At 44.1% G+C, this 20,454-nt stretch overlaps 1 protein-coding gene across 3 annotated transcripts in view; it reads right to left on the reverse strand.

Annotated features, from left to right (window-relative positions):
• The window catches only part of AACS (acetoacetyl-CoA synthetase), a 47,786-nt gene extending 31,663 nt beyond the window's left edge, over positions 1-16,123 (reverse strand). For all 3 annotated transcript variants that reach the window (XM_087942983.1, XM_087942982.1, XM_087942981.1), the window contains exons 1-5: positions 15,905-16,123; positions 10,567-10,670; positions 8,436-8,556; positions 5,344-5,457; positions 519-616 (exon numbers count right to left, since the gene is read on the reverse strand). In XM_087942983.1, the coding sequence (XP_087799109.1) occupies positions 519-616; positions 5,344-5,457; positions 8,436-8,556; positions 10,567-10,670; positions 15,905-16,022 (555 nt within the window). In that variant the 5' untranslated portion in view covers positions 16,023-16,123. The remainder of the gene's footprint in view (positions 1-518; positions 617-5,343; positions 5,458-8,435; positions 8,557-10,566; positions 10,671-15,904) is intronic.
• Between the last annotated feature and the right edge of the window lie 4,331 nt (positions 16,124-20,454).

The following is a 20,454-nucleotide window of genomic DNA, read 5'->3' on the forward strand; positions in this document are numbered from 1 at the left end:
ACCATTGTTGTGTGTCCCACGGTTGACAAGCAAAACCAATGGAGAAGCGAAATTCATCTCACCATGGGGTTACCAAACTTATCAAATGGCAGGGATTCGCTGCACAAGTGCTGGTGAGGAAGGCCGTAAAAACGGGGCAAAACTCGCTTTAACAGAGGCCAAACCTTGAGCCTGATGAGAATCAAACTACTGGCAGCCGGCAGAGTTGGCCTGCACCACCACCGCTACTATAACCATCACATCACACACACATACATACACACACACACAGGTCCTGCAACTAATTGTAAATATCTGCCAGTTGCCAAGTGTCCAAATTTTGATCACGTGTTATTGAGGTGGCAAGTTACTTTTTTTCGGCATCTCTGTAACTTCGAACATCCGTTAAAGGAACGGTCGTAAGTCAAGGAATACCAGCATTGCTTTGCCCAAAAGGAATTCACCCTTCCTTAGAGGCTGCAAATGTAAGGGGGGGGGAATTTGGGAACCAGGTGCTTAAGTGAGGGGAGGTCACTCACGTTGATGCCAAAATCCGGCGACGTCGCACTCCAGATGGCCCCGATGCTGGCAGCGGCCAGCATAGCCTCCACTGCGTGGATACCATTGGGCAGGTAACCTGGAACGGTTGCAGAAATGGAAGAGGAAGGAGATGAAAGATGGATCTTAGCTTAATTCACCAAGCGATCAAGAAAATAAAAGCCAACTTCGTTATAAAGAGAGCAATATAAAATGTTTTACAGATGGCATCTTCCTCCAACTAGATTGGCCCAAATTAGTAAAAGTATATCACTGTTGGAAATGTAGCATGGAGATAGGCACCTATTATCATATGTGATAGAAATGTATAAAAGCAAAAAAAATACTGGTGGAAAATAAAGGTAAGATGGTTAACGAGAAATACGAGTTCAACGAAAGTTTTTTTTGGGGATTTTTTATTGGGAATACAGTTAAGGAACAATATATTTAATGATACATATAATAACAGCTGCGAGATTGGCGTATGCCCCAAACTGGAAGAATGAAGATACCCCTACAGAAAGTGAAATAATAAGGAAAATATTAGTCTGTCCAGAGATGGACAGACTAACTACAGAAATCAAAGATAAGGGTGAGACAGAGTATTGTGGAGTAAAATGTATCAGTGGTTGGAGTCAAGGAAAAAGAATCAAAGGGTTGATGCTTTATAGGAATGAAAGCTAAAGTTTTGTAAACCAAAGAGAATGGAATATAATGGACAAATATGAGATGATACGAATGCATGAGTATAAAAAAACGGTTGTAAATATGTATATAATTGTATATAAATGTATATAGAAATAATGTGCAGCTAGGACTATACTAATAACATAAGGGAAAAAGGAAATTAACTATTATGTGTATCTCTATACGCTTGTATGGCCAAAATGATGGCCAAGAAAGTCACACTGTCTTCAATTGTTTTTAATGTTTATTCAATAAAATTTATTTTAAAAAAGAAAGAAAGTAAAAGCCAGATCAGATCAGATCATCCAAAGGCACCCAAACTATCCGTGCTGCCTGCAAGGTGTATATTGCACCATCACTCCTTTCTGCAGACTCCCCCAACAGGTAACACAACCCAGGTAAATTGCAACAAAGGCAAAGAGGTTTGTGAAATCCCAAACTGAGCCTGGGAAGAGGAAGGAGAAGCCCCACGTCCTCCCCTTCTCCTTTAAAAAGCCCACCAACTCAACAAGGAAGAACCTGTGTCGCAGGAGGTCCCTCAAGATCCTGGAAAATTGTTAAGAGGCCGGCTGGAGCCCTCGAAGGAGAACCAGGAATGGTTGCAGTCACCCAGCCCACCCCCAAATGGGTCCTTCGGGCTCGGTGGCACATTTTGAAACCCGATGGGAAACCTGAACTTCACCTATTTAGTAAGGCCAAAGAGACAGTTCTCAGATCAGGCCTGGCTGGTTCGGGCCACAAAGCTCAGTTGTGTAAGTCATCACGAGGAGCTTGACAATCCTGCTCAACCAAGACCAGAAAAACCACGCTAGGGCTTACAGATAACCCTCAACCTACGAACACAATCGGGACCAGCATTTCCATCGCTCAGCAAAAGGTTAAGGGAGTCACATCCGATTTTATGACTTTTTAACTCAAGGCCAAGCCAATCATTGCCATTGTTAAGCCACTCGGATGGTCATTAAGTGAATTCAGGTTCCATTAAGCCAGGATCTCAGTTGGCATCTTTAAGACTTAGATTTTAACTCCCAGATTCACAGCCAGCTATGCTGGCTGGAGAATTCTGGGAGTTGGAAGTCCTCAAGTCTTAAAAGTTGCCAAGTTTGGAAGACTTCTGCATTAAGCTGAATAATATGGTCATTGAGTGAATCCACTGATTTTGTTTGTCAGAAACTGGCAGGGCAGTTCACAAATGGAAGATCATACGACCCCAGATTGCTGCAACCGTCGTAAGTGTGAACCTGTTGCCAAGTGCCCAGATTCTGATCAGGTCACCATGGAGATGCTGCCACCGTTGTTAAGTGTGAATACCAGTTGTAAGTGTGAGTGCCAGCTGTAAGTCACTTTCTTTGCAGACGATAGTAAGCTGGCAGGGATAGCCAACACCCCAGATGATAGGATCAGGATCCAGATGGATCTTGATAGAGTTGAACACTAGGCCCCATCGAACAAATTGAAATTCAATGTAGAGAATAGTAAAGTCTTACACTTGGGCAAGAAAAGCCAAAAGGACACATATAGACTGGGTGAAACCAGGCTTAATAGCAGCAACTGTGAGAGGGATCTTGGAGTCTTAGCGGACAACCAATTAAATAAGAGCTAACAGTGTGTGGCGGTAGCCAAAAAATTAATCCTAAATTGCATTAACAGAGAGATACAATCAAGATCAAGGGAGGTACTAATCCCACTCTATAAAGCCTTAGTAAGACCACACCTAGAGTACTGCATCCAGTTTTGGTCACCACGCTATAAAAAAAGATGTTGAGACTCTAGAAAGAGGGCAGAGAAGAGCAACCAGGATTATTAGGGGACTAGAGAGGCTAAAACATACAATGAACGGTTGCAGGAACCGCATGGCTAGTCTAGTGAAGAGAAGGACCAGGGGAGACAGGATAGCAGTCTTTGAATATTTGAGGGGCTGCCACAGAGAGGAGGAGGGGGGTCAAGCTATTTTCCAAGGCACCCGAAGGCCAGACAAGGAACAATGGATGGAAACTGAACAAGGAGAGATTCAACCTGGTAATAAGGAGGAATTTTCTGACAGTGAGAGCAACCAACCCATGGAACAGAAGTTGCCTTCGGAAGTTGTGGGAGCTTCATCACTGGAAGCTTTCAAGAAGAGACTGGACTGCCATCTATCAAAAATGGTGTAGGGTATGAAATTGTAAACAGGACAGATAAAAGTGTAAGTATAATGACCATGAAGATATGTAAATATTGAAAAGGAAGTGACATAAAATAAGCCTGAGGGAGGTATTTGAGAAAAAGCCAACAGAGAATATACAAAGTAGTGATAAGATAAGAAATGGAGTATGAAAGATGAATACGTAACTGAAATTATATCTGTATGGAGATGTGAAAACCTGGAACCATGCTATTCACTAAAAAAAGATGTTTTCTTTTTCTTTTTGTTTTGTGAAAACCCAAATAAAATTGCTTTTAAAGAAAGGGTGTATGGTCTTCTACTTGGTCGGGGGGGTTGGATTAGATGACCTGTAAGGTCCCTTCCAACTCTGTTCCTTCTATGCTATGGTGTTATTGCAACTTGAACAATCCCTAAAGCAGTGGCTTTAAGACGAGGACTACCTCTAATGCACATGATTCTGAATTCAGTGGGAAACGCCAACTTCTAACTTTACTTTGGAAGCATCTCGAATCTGCCCTTGAAACCGCTCCAACAGGCGCAAACAGACCCAAAGGCTGAATGAGGACTAGGCATAAATATGGATTTAGGTTGCCACATTTTTTGGGGGCAGTTCCAGGCCTCACCATCCCTGTTACTCAAGACCTCCACAAAGGGAAAAATCCGACACCATCTGATGCAAGAGGTGTCAGTGGCTGAATTGCAACATGAGGAACAATGGAGCAAGGGACTCGGTGACACAACCGCAGGTTAACCACGAGATATCAGCTGCCCATCTCGACTTTAGAGGGCAGAAGAGGTCAAACGGAGACCTGTGATTTGTGTAAGAGGTAAAGAGGTGTGCTGGACAGCAATAGGGCAGGCCATTTTTCCCCCCGCAGGGTCCTTGCTGGTTTTCTAGAAGACATTTCGTCACCCAACTAGGTAACATCATCAGTGCTACGAGGGTGTGGGATTTGTGGAGTGGTGGAGGAGGAGGACTGTAGGGTCTTCGTTGCTTCCTGAGCTTGGTGGTTTCCTTGCAGATGTTTCGTTACAAACTGGGTAACATCATCAACGTGTTGGTTACCTAGTTTGGTCATGAAGCATCCTCCTCTCCTCCCCCTCCATTCCACAACCCACCTCCCTTCTAGCACGGATGGTGTGACCTAGCTGGGTCATGAAACGCCTGCAAGAAAACAACCAAAGTCAAAGAGCACCAAGGACCCCAGAGTCCTCCTTCTCCCCCTCTCTCCACAAACCCCACTCCCTTCTAGCACTGATGATGTTACCTAGTTGGATCATGAAATGTCTGCAAGAAAACAACCAAAGTCAAAGAGCACCAAGGACCCCAGAGTCCTCCTCCTTCTCCCCCTCTCCCACAAACCCCACTCTCCCTTCACTTACTTAGGCATGGATGGTGTTACCTAGTTGGCACATGAAATGTCTGCAAGAAAACCACCCAGCAGAGACCACCAAGGACCATATAGTAGTAGTCCTTCTCCTCCTCTTCATCCTCTTCCTCTTCCTCCTCCTCCCAAAACCCATCCCTTCTAACACGGATGATGTCCACCAGTGTGGTCAATGAAGCATCTGCAAGAAAACCACCCCAACTCAGAGACCACCGAGGACCATTCAGCTCTGATCTACAAAGATCTCTTCTTCTCATTTCCTTTCTCTCCCTTCTTCCGTTCTGGACACCCAGGAAAGCCCCCAGCTCCACCTGAAGCCCAAACAAACATCCCTGAGACCCTTTCAAAAGTTATCAATGTGTGACACACACACCCACATTCTCTCCTTCCAGAAGGTTCAGCAAAGTCTCCCACGTTTCGTTTTTAATTTCAATGACCCATCTGTTTTACTTCTCCCGTCTTGGCAAGGCTTGGGCTTAAAAGTCACCCAACCTGTCTATCACGCTCCGCTGCGTTTCCTCCAGAGGTTCTTAAAGTCGGCAAAGACCTGACGTTTTGCACATCCTGGTTGAGAGGAGGGTTGCTGGAAGGAGGTGGTGGACTCACCCACAACCCGGTCTCCAGGATGCACCCCCAACTTCCTCATGGCCGCAGCGTAGAAAGCCACCTGGTGCCTCAGGTCTTCAAAAGTCACTTTTTCGATCTCTTCCTTGCCTTCCCCTGAGGGAACAAGACCAGGTCCAGTTTCAAAATAAAATATCCTGTTTCCCCGAAAATATGACCTACCCTGAAAGTAAATCCTAGCTTGATATTTTTTTTTGCACGAGCCCAATATAAGCCCTAGCCCCTAAAATAAGCCCTAATTAAGGTCCTGCCCACTCCAGAGTGAACAGGTAAAAATTAAGCTCGGGTGGGGATTAGGGGATGGGGCTGCCCTACTACTTACCTTTGGACACCTGCCTTACTGGCCCATTTCTTCTGCAGCCAGTAAGGCTGGTAAGGCTTTCCTGGAAGGCCTCTGGAGCTGATAGCAAAGCTCTGGATCGATCCTGAACGCTGCAGGGGCCTTCAGGAAAACCTTGCCAGCTGCAGAAGAAGTTCCTGAAGGCCTCTGACAGCGAAAAGGAGGCCGGGAGCAACACATGCAAATGAAGTTAATCAGTGGAGGACATCCCCCAAAAATAAGACCTGGTGCCTTTTTTTTGTGGCAAAAAAAATACATAAGACAGGGTCTTATTTTGGGGGGAAACATGGTAATACCCTGTTTCTCAGAAAACAATTCTGAGTCTTATTTCCTTTTAGACTTGAAAGTAAGTACTTGGGCTTATGTTCGAGGCGGTCTTACTTTTTTTGGAGGTGCAGCAGGCCAGACTCGGTGAGCTGGACGCGGCACGGCCTCCATCCCGAACCTTCGCAGCATTCGAAATGGCGGCCATTTTGCCGAGAACCAGGAGGAAAATGGAGGAGGGGGAATTTTCCTGCCTGCCACTCCTTCCCTCAGTCTGTGCTGAGCTTGAGGAATGGATGGCAGGAAGGGGGAAAAAAAACCCTTCCCATTTTCCTCCCGTTCTCGCCAAAAAAGAGGGAAAAAGCAAACTGGCATTTGCGCTGCCCCAAGGGGCCAGCAGGCTGCAGCCGACAGTGCCCACCCACCCCCCCGTGCCCACTCACGCTGGCCATGCCTATCCCCCCCAGGCTTATTTTCGGGGTAGGGTAATATTAGGCCCACCCCAAAAAATTAGGGTTGGGCTTATTATTGGGGTGGGTCACTTTTTCGGAGAAACACGGTGTAGAAACACAGGAGCCTCTGTGGCACAGTGGTTAGAGTGCAGTACTGCAAGCTACTTCTGCTGCAGCCAGCTGCCTACAATTTAGCAGATCAAATCCCACCAGGCTCCAGGTTGACTCAGCCTTCCGTCCTTCCGAGGTGGGTCAAATGAGGAGCTCAGATTGTTGGGGGCAAGAGGCTGACTCAGTAAACCGCTTAGAGAGGGCTGTAAACCACTGTGAAGCGGTATATAAGCCTAAGTGCTATTGCTATTCCTTCCTTTTCTCCTTCCTTCCTTCCTTCCTTCCTTCCCTCCCTCCATTCCTTCCCTTCCCTGATATGCAGTGGTTAGAATGCAGTATTTCAGGCAAACTCTGTCCACTGCAAGCAGTTTGATTCTGAACCAGCTCGTTGACTCAGCCTCCCGTCCTTCCGAGGTGGGTCAAATGAGGAGCCAGATTGTTGGGGGCAAGAGGCTGACTCTAATAAACTGCTTAAAGAGAGAGCTGTAAAGCACTATAAAGCGGTATATAAGTCTAAGTGCTATTGCTATGTTAACGTCTGAAGAAATTAGCAGGCTCGAAGGCTGGATGCTATGGCCCAGCCCACTAGTTGCTGGATGCACAGACCCACAACCTTCTACGCAGGCATCCCAAAATCGCCCTTTCTTTCTTTTTAATCCCAATTGCTCCTTGTGAGAAAGAGACGAGTCCCAACCTTCACACCTTCAAATTTAATCCAGGGTGGGTTTTTTTGTTTTTTTTTTTGTTTCCTTTCCCCAAATTCCCAAAATAATTACTAGGGCAAGAACAGGCAATGTTCCCCCCATTGTTCTCGCGCCGTCATTACGAAGTCAAACACAACACAACTTGCCAAAATTCTCTGGCTGAAAGAGGGGGAGGCAGAGAGGTGAGTTTCACTGGGGCTTAAAAGCGGTTTTTTAGCAGCCTGGAGAAGATCCAGGTGGGCAAAGGAGCCAAATGCAAGATGCGTGGACAGCACAGTACACGTCTGCGGCAGTAGTTAAAGGGGCGGCCTATGAAAGTTTGGGGCCATTATGGTGTGGGGGGAGAAGTGCCCTGGCCTTCTGCAACTCCAGCCACCAAGGGAGAAAGGAGAGGGGGAATCAGGACAAAACACAACAAGGGGAGGTTTTTGGGAGGCAGGAAGTATTCCTGCAGTCTCCAAGGATTGGAGCCCTTGGATTGGGTGGAAGAATGCTTAAGGCAGATTTTTTAAAAAAAAAAAAAGGAGGCAGGGATGGGAGACTACAAGGAAATCCATCCTGTAAACTGGAGTAGGTTCCTAAAAGATAACATTGGAAAAATTACTCCCGCATGACTGCTAATAATGATGAAAGATAGAGGGAGGGAAGGAGGGAGAGAGATAGAAAGAGAAAGGGAGGGGGACAGAAAGAGAAAGAGGGAGAGAAAGGGAGAAGAGAGAGAGAGGGAGAGAGAGAAAGAGAGAGAGAGAGGGGGAGAGGGAGAGGGAGAAAGTGCAAGGGAACAAGGGAGAGAGAAATAGAGAGAGGGAGGGTGAGAGATGGAGAGAAGGAGAGGGGGAGAAAGAGGGAGAAAGAGAAAGAGAGAGAGAGAGAGGAGGGAGAAATAGAGAGGGAATGGGGGAGAGAGAAATAGAGAGAGGGAGGGTGAGAGATGGAGAGAAAGAGACGGGGGAGAAAGAGGGAGAAAGAGAAAGAGGGAGAGAGAGGAAGGAGAAATAGAGAGGGAATGAGGGAGAGAGAAATAGAGAGAGGGAGGGTGAGAGAGGGAGAGAAAGAGAGGGGGCAGAGAGAGAAGGAAAGAAAGAGAATGGAGGGAGAGAGAGAAAGAAAGAGGAAGGGAAAGAGAGAAGGAGTGGGAGAGACAGAGAGAGATGTGAATAGTCGTAGATCCGGCAATTATGAAGGTTCGCATGGGGGACTCACGTGCGGCATAGAGGGCGATTTTATCGTTCTCCTCGTGCTTCAGAAGGTTTTCGGCATAGTTTAAACGGCTGCCTTTAAACCATTCGGGAACATCCGCGATGCTCTTGGAGGGATCGATCACCTGGTGGGAACACATCCAGCATCCTTAACAGAAGACTTTGCAGCCACGTAGGGGGCACAAAGGAACAGTGTTATGAGGGTCTCTCTCTCTGTCCCTCCTCACCATCTGGGGGGGCTCCCTTAAGTCCAGTTAGATGGATGTGTTTCCCCCCTTGGAGAAAAACAGGACCAGACTGGGTTACTACTGGGATGGGGCACCAACAGGAAATCCAATCGGATGGGCCCATTTAAAAAAAAAGTTCCTTTGGAAGAAGGCGCTGCTTGTCTTCTGCTAAGAAAACTACAGGGAGCCCTCAAACTTATGACCGTTTAGAGACCGCTTGAAATTCTGACAGCAGTAGAAAGAGTGGAGTTTTCAAAAACGAGGAGTTTTCCAGTTCTTATTGGCAGTCGTAAGTTAAGGACTACCTGTGGAGAGCCTTCCATCTTTACCTGACCTTAAAAGATGCTAATTAAGATCCAAACTCTTCATTTTATGAGTGGGAGGCTTTTAGGAAACCCCCTGATCAGATCAGAAGTCAAAAGATCTCCTGGAAGAAGGCCATGCCAGACCAACTCTTCCACGCATGGCCGAGAAGACAAGCCACGTCCACCAACTTCAGCAGAGCTTGGACTCAAAAATCAACTTTGCAATGACCTTGTTGGGGATCTACAGAACTTCTCCCAACTTGTCCCAAAGATGTTTTTTTTTTTTTCAGGAGGCAACTGGACTTTCTTGTTTTTTTGTTTTGAAGACGTTTTGCTTCTCATCCAAGAAGCTTCTTCAGCTCTGACTGGATGGCGGGGCATGGAAGGATTTATATTCCTTGCAGACAGCTGGTTATTTGCATCCTTTTAGAGGGCCGTTAAGGCCACTTGGAGGTTTATCTGTCACCCAAGTAGTGCAAATGGTTCCTGCAGTCTGCAATTTTATTTTTTTTCCCTCTCTCGAAATCCATTCCTATTCCCACACCATTCAAAGGGTGTTCATCCCAAATTGTGCAGCTAAGAATCGACATAAACAGTCATAAGTTTGAGGACTCCCTGTAGTTTTCTTGAAGAAAACTTGAAGGAAGGAAGGAAGGAAGGAGGGAGAGAGGGAGATGTGGAAGGAGGGAAGGATGGATGGATGGAAGGAAGGAAGGAAGATGTGAGAGGAAGAAAGGAAGGCAAGCAGTGCCTTCTTCCAAAGGAATTTTTTTTTAAATGGGCCCTGGTGGATTTCCTGGTGGTGCCCCATCCCAGTATTAACCCAGTCTAATCCTGTAGAGATTCTCAGTCATCCAGGTCATAGTTGTCTCAAAGGTGCTTTTTTCAGGTAAACCCTCCAAGTGGCCTCAACGACCCTCTAAAAGGATGCAAATGGCCAGCTTGTCTGCAAGGAATATAAATCCTTCCATTCCCCCATCATCCTGACAGAGATGAAGAAGCTTCTTGGATGAGAAGAGAAACATCTTCAAAGAAAAAAAAACCAAGCCCAGTTGCCTCTTGAAAAAGCATCTTTGGAACAACCATGGCCTGGGATGACAGAGAATCCCTACCGACTTTCTCCCACGGAGAAATTGTTTAAAAGGCCTGGAAAGAGGAGATATTGACTTGCCAAATGATAGATAGCAATGGCCCCGTCCAACCTTGGCTCACCCAGGCTGGAGAAGAAGACCTAGAATCAGGTGGAAAGTCACACCCACCGTCTCCTGCGTGATTCAGTCCCCAATTAATCTGAATAATCGAGTGATCAAAGAAAACAGCTGTGTCCCAATATCTCAGCGGTTGCCACAAAGAACAGGGAGTCAAGCTCTTTTTCAAAGCACCCAAAGGCAGGACAAGAAGCAAAGAATGGAAATTAATCCAGGACAGAAGCAACCTGGGATTAAGGAGAAATTTCCTAACAGGGAGAACAATTAATTGGTGGAACAGATTGTCTTCAGAAGTTGTGGGCGTTCCATCCCGGGAGGTTTTTAAGAAGAGAGCAGGGGGTTGGACTAGAAGACCTCCAAGGTCCCTTCCAACTCTTGCCACCCTGTCAGCTTACCTCATCATAAAGCCGAGAAAAGACAATCCCGCTGAATTTCCAAAACTCTGCCCAGAAATCCGAATAATGCTGTACAGACCAGTGGTAAAACTCGCTGTAGTTGGCTGGAAGCAAAAACGAGAAACCCCCATTAAAAAACCCCTCTCCATAATTATGTTTCCTAAGAAAAGACCAATCAGCTAGTTGCTTTAACCGGCAAGAGTTTAAACTTGAGTTTTAAACTCCTTTTTTTTTTTCTCAAAAGAAAGCAAATGAAGCTGTTCAAATCGAACATTTTTTTTGGGACAAGTTTTTACTCTCCGTCTGCTCAAGCGCAGCATCGAATGCAGAAGCCACCTGTCAGGCCTGGGGGAAAAAAATAAAAAAAATAAAATTATTGGTTGCCTATTTCTTTCTCGGGAACAAACAGCCAGCTCCCTCTCTCTCTCTCTCTCTCTCTCTCTCTCTCTCAAGCACCTGTAATGCAAAGCCCAATAAAAATCAGACAAATAATTTCTGTGTTTTGGCTAATACATCAAAGGAAGGAAGCAAAAAAAAACAAAAAACCAAAACCCTCTGGTGCTATTTTTCTCTTCGTGATTTAGCGGACAATTGATGGCTCCATCTTGACTTCTGGTAGGAGGGAGCCCCAGGCAAACAAACCAGATCTCTGAAATTGCTAGAGCAAACAGAAATCGCTTCTGGTTATTTGCTCTCCTTTTTATTTCCCTGGGAGAATAAGAAGGAAGAGATGCATAAATGAGAAGGGAAAAAAAAGAGTGGAGGGAAGGGGAAGAGGATTATTTACAGAAGGGAAATTCTAAGTAACTATCACACAGTGCCAAGGGTACCAGAAGGCACCCGAATTCTACTCCTCTTCCCCTTAAAAGTTAATACAGTTACTTCTCGACTTATGACAATTGAGCCCAATGCTTCTGTTGTTAAAGACAACTGACTTTCCCCCCACCTGTTGTGGTTAGCCGGCAGCAGGTGCGGACGGCTGAGGAGAGCGAGGACTCAGATGAGGGGCCAGGACCATCAGGGAGTGGACTGCTGCCTTCAGAGATTCTGGGGGCTGGCAGCAGCGATGAGGAGGTTCCCGAGGAGCCTGTGCCAAGTGCGCGTGCATGCAGGGTTGTTTGTAGGAAAGAGCAGCTGCAGCAGCACAGGTGACTCAGGAGTAAGGCTGCAAGAGTGCCCCTCCTTCAAGAAGATAAAAGCCAGCTGTGAAACGAACGTACTTTGCAGAAGGCAAAGACGTTTTGAAACTCCAGCCTCGTGGACATTCCAGTATCCTGAGTTTGTATTTGAAGATTCTTGTATTGCAAATTATTTCTTGTCTGTTATCTTTTGGCAAGTCTCGCACAGTTTGGCAAGGCTTGTGCTTATCACGGTTCATGATTTTGCAGAAGCATTACCAGGTTTCTGTTCCCTTTGGATTGTGTTTGATTTGTTGGAAAAGGGCGTGGGTCAGAACACCACCTTCCTTGCCATAGTTGTTAAGTGAATCGCTGAAATTATTAAGTTACTATGTTTCCCTGAAAATAAGACCCTGTCTTATTTTTTATTTTTTTTTGCCACCCAAAAAAGGCACCAGGTCTTATTTTGGGGGATGTCCTCCACTGACTAACCTCACTTGCGCGCGTCGCCCCCGGCCACCTTTTTGCTGTTAGAGGCCTTCAGGTGCTTCTTCTAGGTCCAGCAAGGCTTTCGTAGAGGCCTCTGCAGCCGATACTAGAGCTCAGGATCGATCCAGAACTTTGTTATCAGCTCCAGAGCCTTCAGGAAAACCTTGCCAGCCTGCCAGCTTCAGAAGGAATCAGCCGGCAAGGCAGGTGTCGGGGTGTGCGAGGCCTGGCTACAACTGTCCAAAGGTAAGTAGTCGGGCAGCTTCACCCCTCCACCCTAGCTTAATTTTTACCAGTGCACTCTGGAGTGGGAGGGTCTTAATTAGGGCTTATTAGGGGGTAGGGCTTATATTGGGCACATGTGTAAAAAAAATGAAGCTAGGATTTACTTTCAGGGTAGGTTGTATTTTGGGGAAAACAGAGTAGTAACACAATCTGAAAATAACATTTAACACAGCATAGTACTTAAGCAAAATGGTTTGGTTGAAATCGGCATATGTGGGACTGATTGGGGTAGAAGACTCTAGGGGCGATACTGAAATATAATTTTATCGTTATTTTATTTATCTATGAAATTATTGTATTCTTTTGCAATTTCGTTTTAAAATGTCTTTTATTCCAATTCCATTTTAAATTGTTTGTTTTTTTTAATCAGATTTTAGTAATAATTTGTGTCCGGAGCTCTGCACTTGGATATGGCCCAAGGGCTAATGAATAAAGTAAAGTAAGTAGTAACTCAGTTGTTTAGTGAATCTGGCTTCCTCACTGATTCTGCTTGTCAGAAGGTGGCAAAAGGGGATCACGTCATCCCTGGGCAACCGTCATAAGTATGAGTCAGTTGCCAAGCGCCTGAATTTTCATCATGTGACCGTGGGAATGCTGTAACGGTCATAAGTGTGGAGAAGGTTACCTTTTTCTTGTAATGCTGTTGTAACTTCAAATGGGCACTACATGAATGGTTGTAAGTTCAGGACTTCCTATATCTCAGGTTTTATCAAATCTGTTATTTATTTTTCCAGGTCTCTAAACATCGGAGTTAACAAATTGGTTTGCACTAGCAGCGTTGTTTACTTGAAGAAGAGAAGCGAGCAAAACAAAGTTGCTTTGAAACCAGGGATGATACCTAATTTATTTTCCATCCTATCCCCCTCCGTTTCACAAACCCACACCCACAATCACAACTGCAAACTCCAGCATCAGCCGAGCAAAAAATGTGAAAAGGAGGGCAACAGCTTCCATCAAATGCTTTTGCACATATATATATATATATATATATATTTTTGGGGAAGATAACAACAATCTCTTTTAAGTTTGCAAAAAGAAACACAGGGGACCTTGGCTTAAAATTCCCCTTCCCCATCTATCCAAAGACATGCCGCATTTATTTTTCACATCAAGAATCAAGAGAGAAAACAATTGCCTGGTTATTCTTCCACGGATAAATAGGAGGCCCAGATTTAAATATACAACAGCATTGCAAGACACAACGGATCAAATGTGTTGTGTATCCGCACACGCGTTGACACTTTAGGGCCCAAAGGGGGAAAGCTGTAATGTCCCAAATGGCCAGAACTATAAGACCTATAGCACCTCTTCCCACGGAAGATGTCCTCGATTTACGACAATTGAGCCCAAAATTTTTATTGCTATGGTTAAGTGAGTTTTACATGGTGGTTAAGTGAACCCAGTGACTTTTGTTAGTCAGAAGGTTTCAAAGGGGGATAGCATGACCCCCCCTGGGACACTGCAGCCCTCATAAATATGAGTCAGTGGCCAAACATTGGATTTTGAAGGGGATGATGCGACGGTCGTAAGTCTGAAAAATGGTCATTAATCAGGTTTTTTTTCAGTGCCATTCTTACTTCGGTCACTAAATGAACTGTTTTGTAAGTCAAACACTACCTGTAGTTCAAAATCTCCTCGGTAGCTGTCTTATTTCTGCTCATTGCAAAAATTAGCAGCCTAAAAACTGGGGGGGGAAAACAGCTTCTATCGCAGGGCAGCAAACTCTATTTAATTCTCCTGTATTGTGCAATATTCATGCAATATCAGGGCTCTTCAATTCAATTGTATAGAATGTGAAGGATTGTGTTTGTGTTTTATTTTCATAGTCATAATGTACACTGAAGATGGCATTTAATTTCGTTGTACGAGGTGCAATTACAATAAGGTAAACTAAACTAAAATCATCCCCCCGCCCCCATTGGAAGAAACGAGAAACCTTATTCAATGTTCCTTTTTTACAGCCTACTGGCTCAGTTGCTAATATAAAAAGCCCCAGGCCTCACTGAGCACATGGAAACGCACAACCTGCCCTCTTTGGGGGGAATCAAAACACACACACACAGACAGCATTCACACAATGCATTTCCCCCCTCTCTTTTTTCTACAGGTTGAGATAGAGCGGAAAGGCGAAAGGGAAGAGAAACCAGGCAGCGGATTTAAAGCTACGTTGAACTGCAGCTGAAAGATGCTTCCAAGCCCAGTGCAAAAATGCTGATTTGTACAAGCCTTGAGGACTAGAGGCCCAGTTTCTTGGAATAATTAAAAAAAAGGAAAAGAAAAAAAAAAAGCCCAGATTTGCTCTGGAAGATGATCCAGTTCCTCGTGAGTCAGGGCTGAAATATGGTGGCACGGTTACATTCTGGGATCCTATTGGTTGCAAGGCCAAAAAAAAAGAGGGGGGGGTTTCAGGCTGTATCACCCCCACACACACACACAATGGAGGCCTCAAGTTCCCATTTATTTTATTATAGGTTTATTGAATTTGGACGACACCGGTCTCCTCGACGAGGCAACTCCAGGCGTCTCACCTGTTATAAAAGCCTTACGGGTCCCTCTCTCTGCTGGCAAGCACACCTGAAGACCCTTTGCTCACAGGTAAACCCTGCCAGCTTGCAAATTATGTCCAAGCTTGTCATTCCTGGGATTTGCAGAAAGTTTTCGATCTTGCATCAGCCGGGCTGAAGACAAGTCGTCCGAAGGATAAATAGGTGGCAGGATGCAGAATGGCTGGGAACGTGCAACACGCCCGACAGGTTCATTCAAAATTTGTGTTAGATAAGGGAGATGAACTGGAGGAGGGGAGAAGAGTGGGGTGGGGGAGGGGACCGGACCAGCTCCAACTTTTGGGGCAGTGAGAGTACCACATCCTCTCCCCATGGGTTCATTCACAAACCAGACCACACACACCACGGTGCCCTGCAGCACCATTTAAGCTCCACTTATCATGCCCTATCATCCTCTGCTGCTCCAAGGTAGACTCCTTCCCCCTCTGGAGGCTCCACTTATCAAGATTCATTGCTTCCCCCACCCCCTTCCAAAATGCATTTAAAAAATTAATAAAAGCACGATCCCTTTGGGGCAATCCAGCTTTCCCACCCGCTGGAAAAGCCAGGCGCCTCTCCCAGCAGAGGCAACCCCCAGATCCAATAAGACACCCACACACACACACACACACGCAACCCTCATCAACCCAGAGAGAAAGGCAAGGTAACTAAGGATGGTGGCATCTCATTTGCGGATGGCGCCAGGTTGCCGATCCAAGCAGCGCAATCTTGCTCTTTTTGCAATTGCGGGGCGCCCCGCGCAACCTGCCTTGCAGGGCCGTTGTGGGAGAAGCGGTTCTGCCTCCTGGGAGGGAACCGGGGTGCAACGGGAAAGGGAACCAACCCGGCGAATGGACGGAGCATCGCTTTCTTTGCCCGGCTTCCCCGCAGGGAGGGACTCACCTAAGCGGATGCCGTAAGCCGCGGTGACCGCCGCCCTGAAGCGGTCCATGCTGGTGTTGCGCTTGGAATCCGGCTCCCACATCCGCTGCGCTTCCATGATCTCCAGCTCCCCAGACATCGTCAACAACTGAGCACAGCCCCGGCTTCGCCTCCGCTGCCCGCTTCGCTCTTCGGAGCGCCTCCACTTCGCCGGTCCTAGCAGGACTGCGGGGCTCCGCCTCCTGCCGGCGCCTTTTATAGGACGCGTCACCTCTTCGACACCGTCTTCTCCCGCCGGTGAACTTCCGCCAATCCCAAAAAATAGTGCGCGGAGCGAAAGGCCGATCTTTGTAAGGGCAGCGAGCGTGAACAGTGTGGACTGCAAGTAAAATAATAATACAATAATGCAATAATGCAATAATACAATAGTAACATTGTAACAAAATATAAAATAAAATAATATAAAATATAAAATAAAATAATATAAAATATAACATAAAATAATATAAAATAATATAAAATAAATATAAAATAATATAATATAAAGTAAAATTATATAAAATTATATAAAATATAAAATTATATAAAATATAAAATTATATAAAATATAAAATATAAAATGCAAAACATTTTAAAACACAAAACACAAAACAAAACACAAAATATAAAATAAATATAAAATATAAAATAAATATAAAATAAATAATATAAAATAAAATAATATAAAATAATATAAAATATAAAATAATATAACATATAAAATAATATAAAATATAAAATAATATAAAATATAAAATGCAAAATGTAAAACACAAAACACAAAACACAAAACAAAACACAAAATATAAAATAAATAAAAAATAAAAAATAAATACAATAAATAAAAAATAAATAAAAAATAAATAAAAAATAAAAAGACCATTTAAAGACCGTTCAAAGCTGGAAAAGGTGACTTACAACCATTTTTTTTTTCACACTTGACGTTGCGGAATCGCCATGGTCCCGCAGTCCAACCGACTCATATTTACGACAGCCGCAGCTTCCTGGGGTCACGTGATCCCCTTTTGCGACCAGCGTAGTCCACGGGGAAGCCCCCGATTCACTTAACAGTGTGAGGCATTTAAGAACCGTGGCAAGAGACGTTGAAAAGTGGAGTTGAAACTCACTGAATGACCTTCTCACTTAGCAACAGCAATGTCAAAGCTCCATTGTGGTCGTAAGTCAAGGACCAATGGCGAGGACTTTTACAAAAGACGAGTTAGGGTTAGGGAAACCATTTTTGGACTTTTCCTGCTGACAAATGGGGGGTGGGGGTGGAAATGAGTTGGTGATTTGATGATTAATAAAGAGTTGAATATGGGAAGAAGGGGATTCTGTAAGGCCAACCCTCAAAGAGAGACAATTTTAGTTTGTAACTGCTGTAAAAGCGATCTGACAGTTTCTTTAAATATCTTTTTCGACCCGTATTATATCTTGCACATATATATCTGTTACCTTTCGTTGTCCTTAACTTTTTTTAATATATAATTGTTCAGGTTTATCTTTTATCCATGTAAAACTCTGCAATAAAAATTATCGATTTAGGAATATGTAGATTTTGACTTTCCTCTAATTTCAGGTTATGTTTTTTATTCTATTATTCTATAATTCTATTTGTTTAATTATTATTATATTTTATTCTAGTATCCTTCTCATCCTTCCTAGTATCTATTTCTTCCCACTTATGACTATTACCATGTTGCTTGTATCTTTACAATCTATATTGCTTTATTTGTTTTCCTAGTATGTTTTGATTGCGTATTAGTAACCTATGACTATCATTAAGTGTTGTATCTTACGATTCTTGATGAATGTATTTTATTTTTTCTTATGTACTCTGAGAGCATTTGCACCAAAGACAAATTCCTTGTGTGTCCAATCACACTTGGCCAATAAAGAATTCTGTTCTGTTCTGTTCTATTCCCATTCCTTATTCTATTCTATTCTATTCTATTCTATTCTATTCTATTCTATTCTATTCTATTCTATTCTATTCTATTCTATTCCCATTCCTTATTCTATTCTATTCCTTATTCTATTCTATTCTATTCTATTCCCATTCCTTATTCTATTCTATTCCTTATTCTATTCTATTCTTCATTCTATTCTATTCTATTTTCATGACAACTCTGCGAGGTAGGCTAGGTTGAAGAATAGAGGTAGAATTTGGTGAGTCAGGAAGCTTCCAGGACACCAAATTACTGTGAAATTTAAAATACAAGTAGCCCTCGACGTAAAACAATTCATTTAGTGACCATTCAAAGTTGCAACGGCACTGGAAAAAATGACTTCAGACTTTGTTCACACTTATGACCGTTGCAACATCCCCATGGTCACATAATCAAAATTCAGACACTTGGCAACTGACTCATACTTATGACCATTGCAGGGGTCATGCAATCCCCTTTTGCAATTTTCTGACAAGTCAAATGGGGAAGCCAGATTTACTTAACAAACCGTGTTACTAACTTAACAGCTGCAGTGATTCACTTAACAACTGAGGCAAGAAAGGTCATAAAATGGGGCAAAACTCACTTTAAAAATGTTTCACTTAGCAACATAAATGTTGGGCTCAATTGTGGTTGTAAATCAAGGACTACCTGTATGTATGTATGTATGCATGCATGCATACATACATACATACATATATATAAACAAAGCAACACACTCAAACCCAGATTCTATGCAAGAAAACCCTCAATTACCACCCCCACCCCAATAAATCTGTCTTAAACTAAATTATGTTTACCCATTAATACATTTGCTATAATGAAATGTTCAGGGAGAGGGGAAAACCTTAAGATTTAAAAATAAAATACATTACATTTTCTTTCTTAATTTTTCAATTTGTTCATATTTATCTTTTAGGCTGGTAAGTCGCCTTGTGGCGAAAGAAGCAGCCCACCAATGCCATCAATAAATTAATAAACACAAATCTGCCGTTAAAAAAAATTAGTTTAAAAAGAAAAGGCATTGCACTCAAATAAACCCAAATTCTGTACAAAACAAAAAACAAAATAAAACAGAAATCCAACCCTGGATTATATTTTTAAAAAGAAAACAATAAATCAAGTTTTAAACTTTGTTCTACTTATTTCATACATGCAATGTAATGTGATGTACAGAAATTAAGAATTAAATGCAAATGTGTAGAAACCCAGATAAGGCTCAAATACGCCAGATCGGGGTTCAAACCACCCCAGAGCTGGCACCTTCGGAGGCAGAGGGCGGAGGGATCCGTGGCATCAGCGCACCACAACGAGATACGGCTCCCCCATTGGTGGATCTGGCTCTGGCCCCACATCAGCCCAGAGTCTCCAGCATGGACCATCCAGCAAGCAATGAGAGGGCTGGAGCAGGCCGTGGCCCTCCTCAACCAATCAGGAGGAGAGATTGTGCTGGCACTCACTCCGCGAAAGGCCAATGGGTGCCAGAGCTGCGGAGAGGCGTGCCCAATCCGAGCTCGGCTTTCATGGTATGGGGGTGGGGGGGAAAGGATCAAGGAAGTTCATTGATTGGATTGGATTTGCACACTCAGCAGTGGGGAAGAGGAGGGTTTGGGAAATTGTGATTGATTTTGGTTTGCACACCCAGCTATAAGAGAAGAGGAGGATTTGGGAAAGTAATTTATTTTGATTTGCACACCCAGCTATAAGGAAAGAGAAGGATTTGGGAAACTGATGGGTTTTGGTTTGCACACCCAGCTATAGGGAAGAGGATGATTTGTGAAATTGATTTATTTTGGTTTGCACACTCAGCTATAAGGGAAGAGGAGGAGTTGGGGAATGGTTTATTTTGATTTGCACAGCCAGCCTTGGGGAGCAGAATTTGGGAAATTCTTGGCTGGCCCTGGGGCTAAAATAAGAGAGACCTTCAGTCAACAAGGAGTTGTTGCAATCCTTGGCCACGAAGTTCATGATGGGGTGAGCAGATGGGCAAACCCAAAGCAGAGGGTGGATAGGTCAGGATCCCCTTTGAACCTGAGTAGCCTCGATATTTTGAAAGTCACTAAAAAAAGAAAAGTTGGATGGGTGGATTTGGAAAGGGGGCAGAGGTGGGGCAGAGACAAGGCAATGTTGGCTCAACGGAAGAGTTGAGTAGGCCACTAAAGTTGCTGACTAGCCTTGGATCACCTCCTGGCTTGAATTTACACAATTACACACAACTACTGTACAGATCTAAGGTGGGGTTTCTCAACCTTGGCAGCTTGAAGATGGGTGAATAGACAGGGGATTTTGGGAATCGAAATCGTCTTCCAGTTGCCAAGGTTGAGATGCTGGTTTAAGGAGGGAAAACTTTCATCTTTGCACCGATTATGGTTTGGTCAGTGATAGGTTAAGTAAAATCTCCAGCAGAATTCTTCCCTCCCCTTCCTGATGGCGGTTATAAGCCAAGATGACCATTAACCTAGTTGCTTTGCCTAGGGTGGGTTGAAGAAGGAAGGAAGGAGGGAGAGAGGGAGATGTGGAAGGAGGGAAGGAAGGAAGGAAGGAAGGAAGATGTGAGAGGAAGGAAGGAAGGAAGAGAGATGT

This window comes from Notechis scutatus, chromosome 13 (assembly GCF_049901735.1).
Source record: "Notechis scutatus isolate UNSWTSFEM ecotype Mainland chromosome 13, rNotScu1.2, whole genome shotgun sequence".
Taxonomy (NCBI): domain Eukaryota; kingdom Metazoa; phylum Chordata; class Lepidosauria; order Squamata; family Elapidae; genus Notechis; species Notechis scutatus.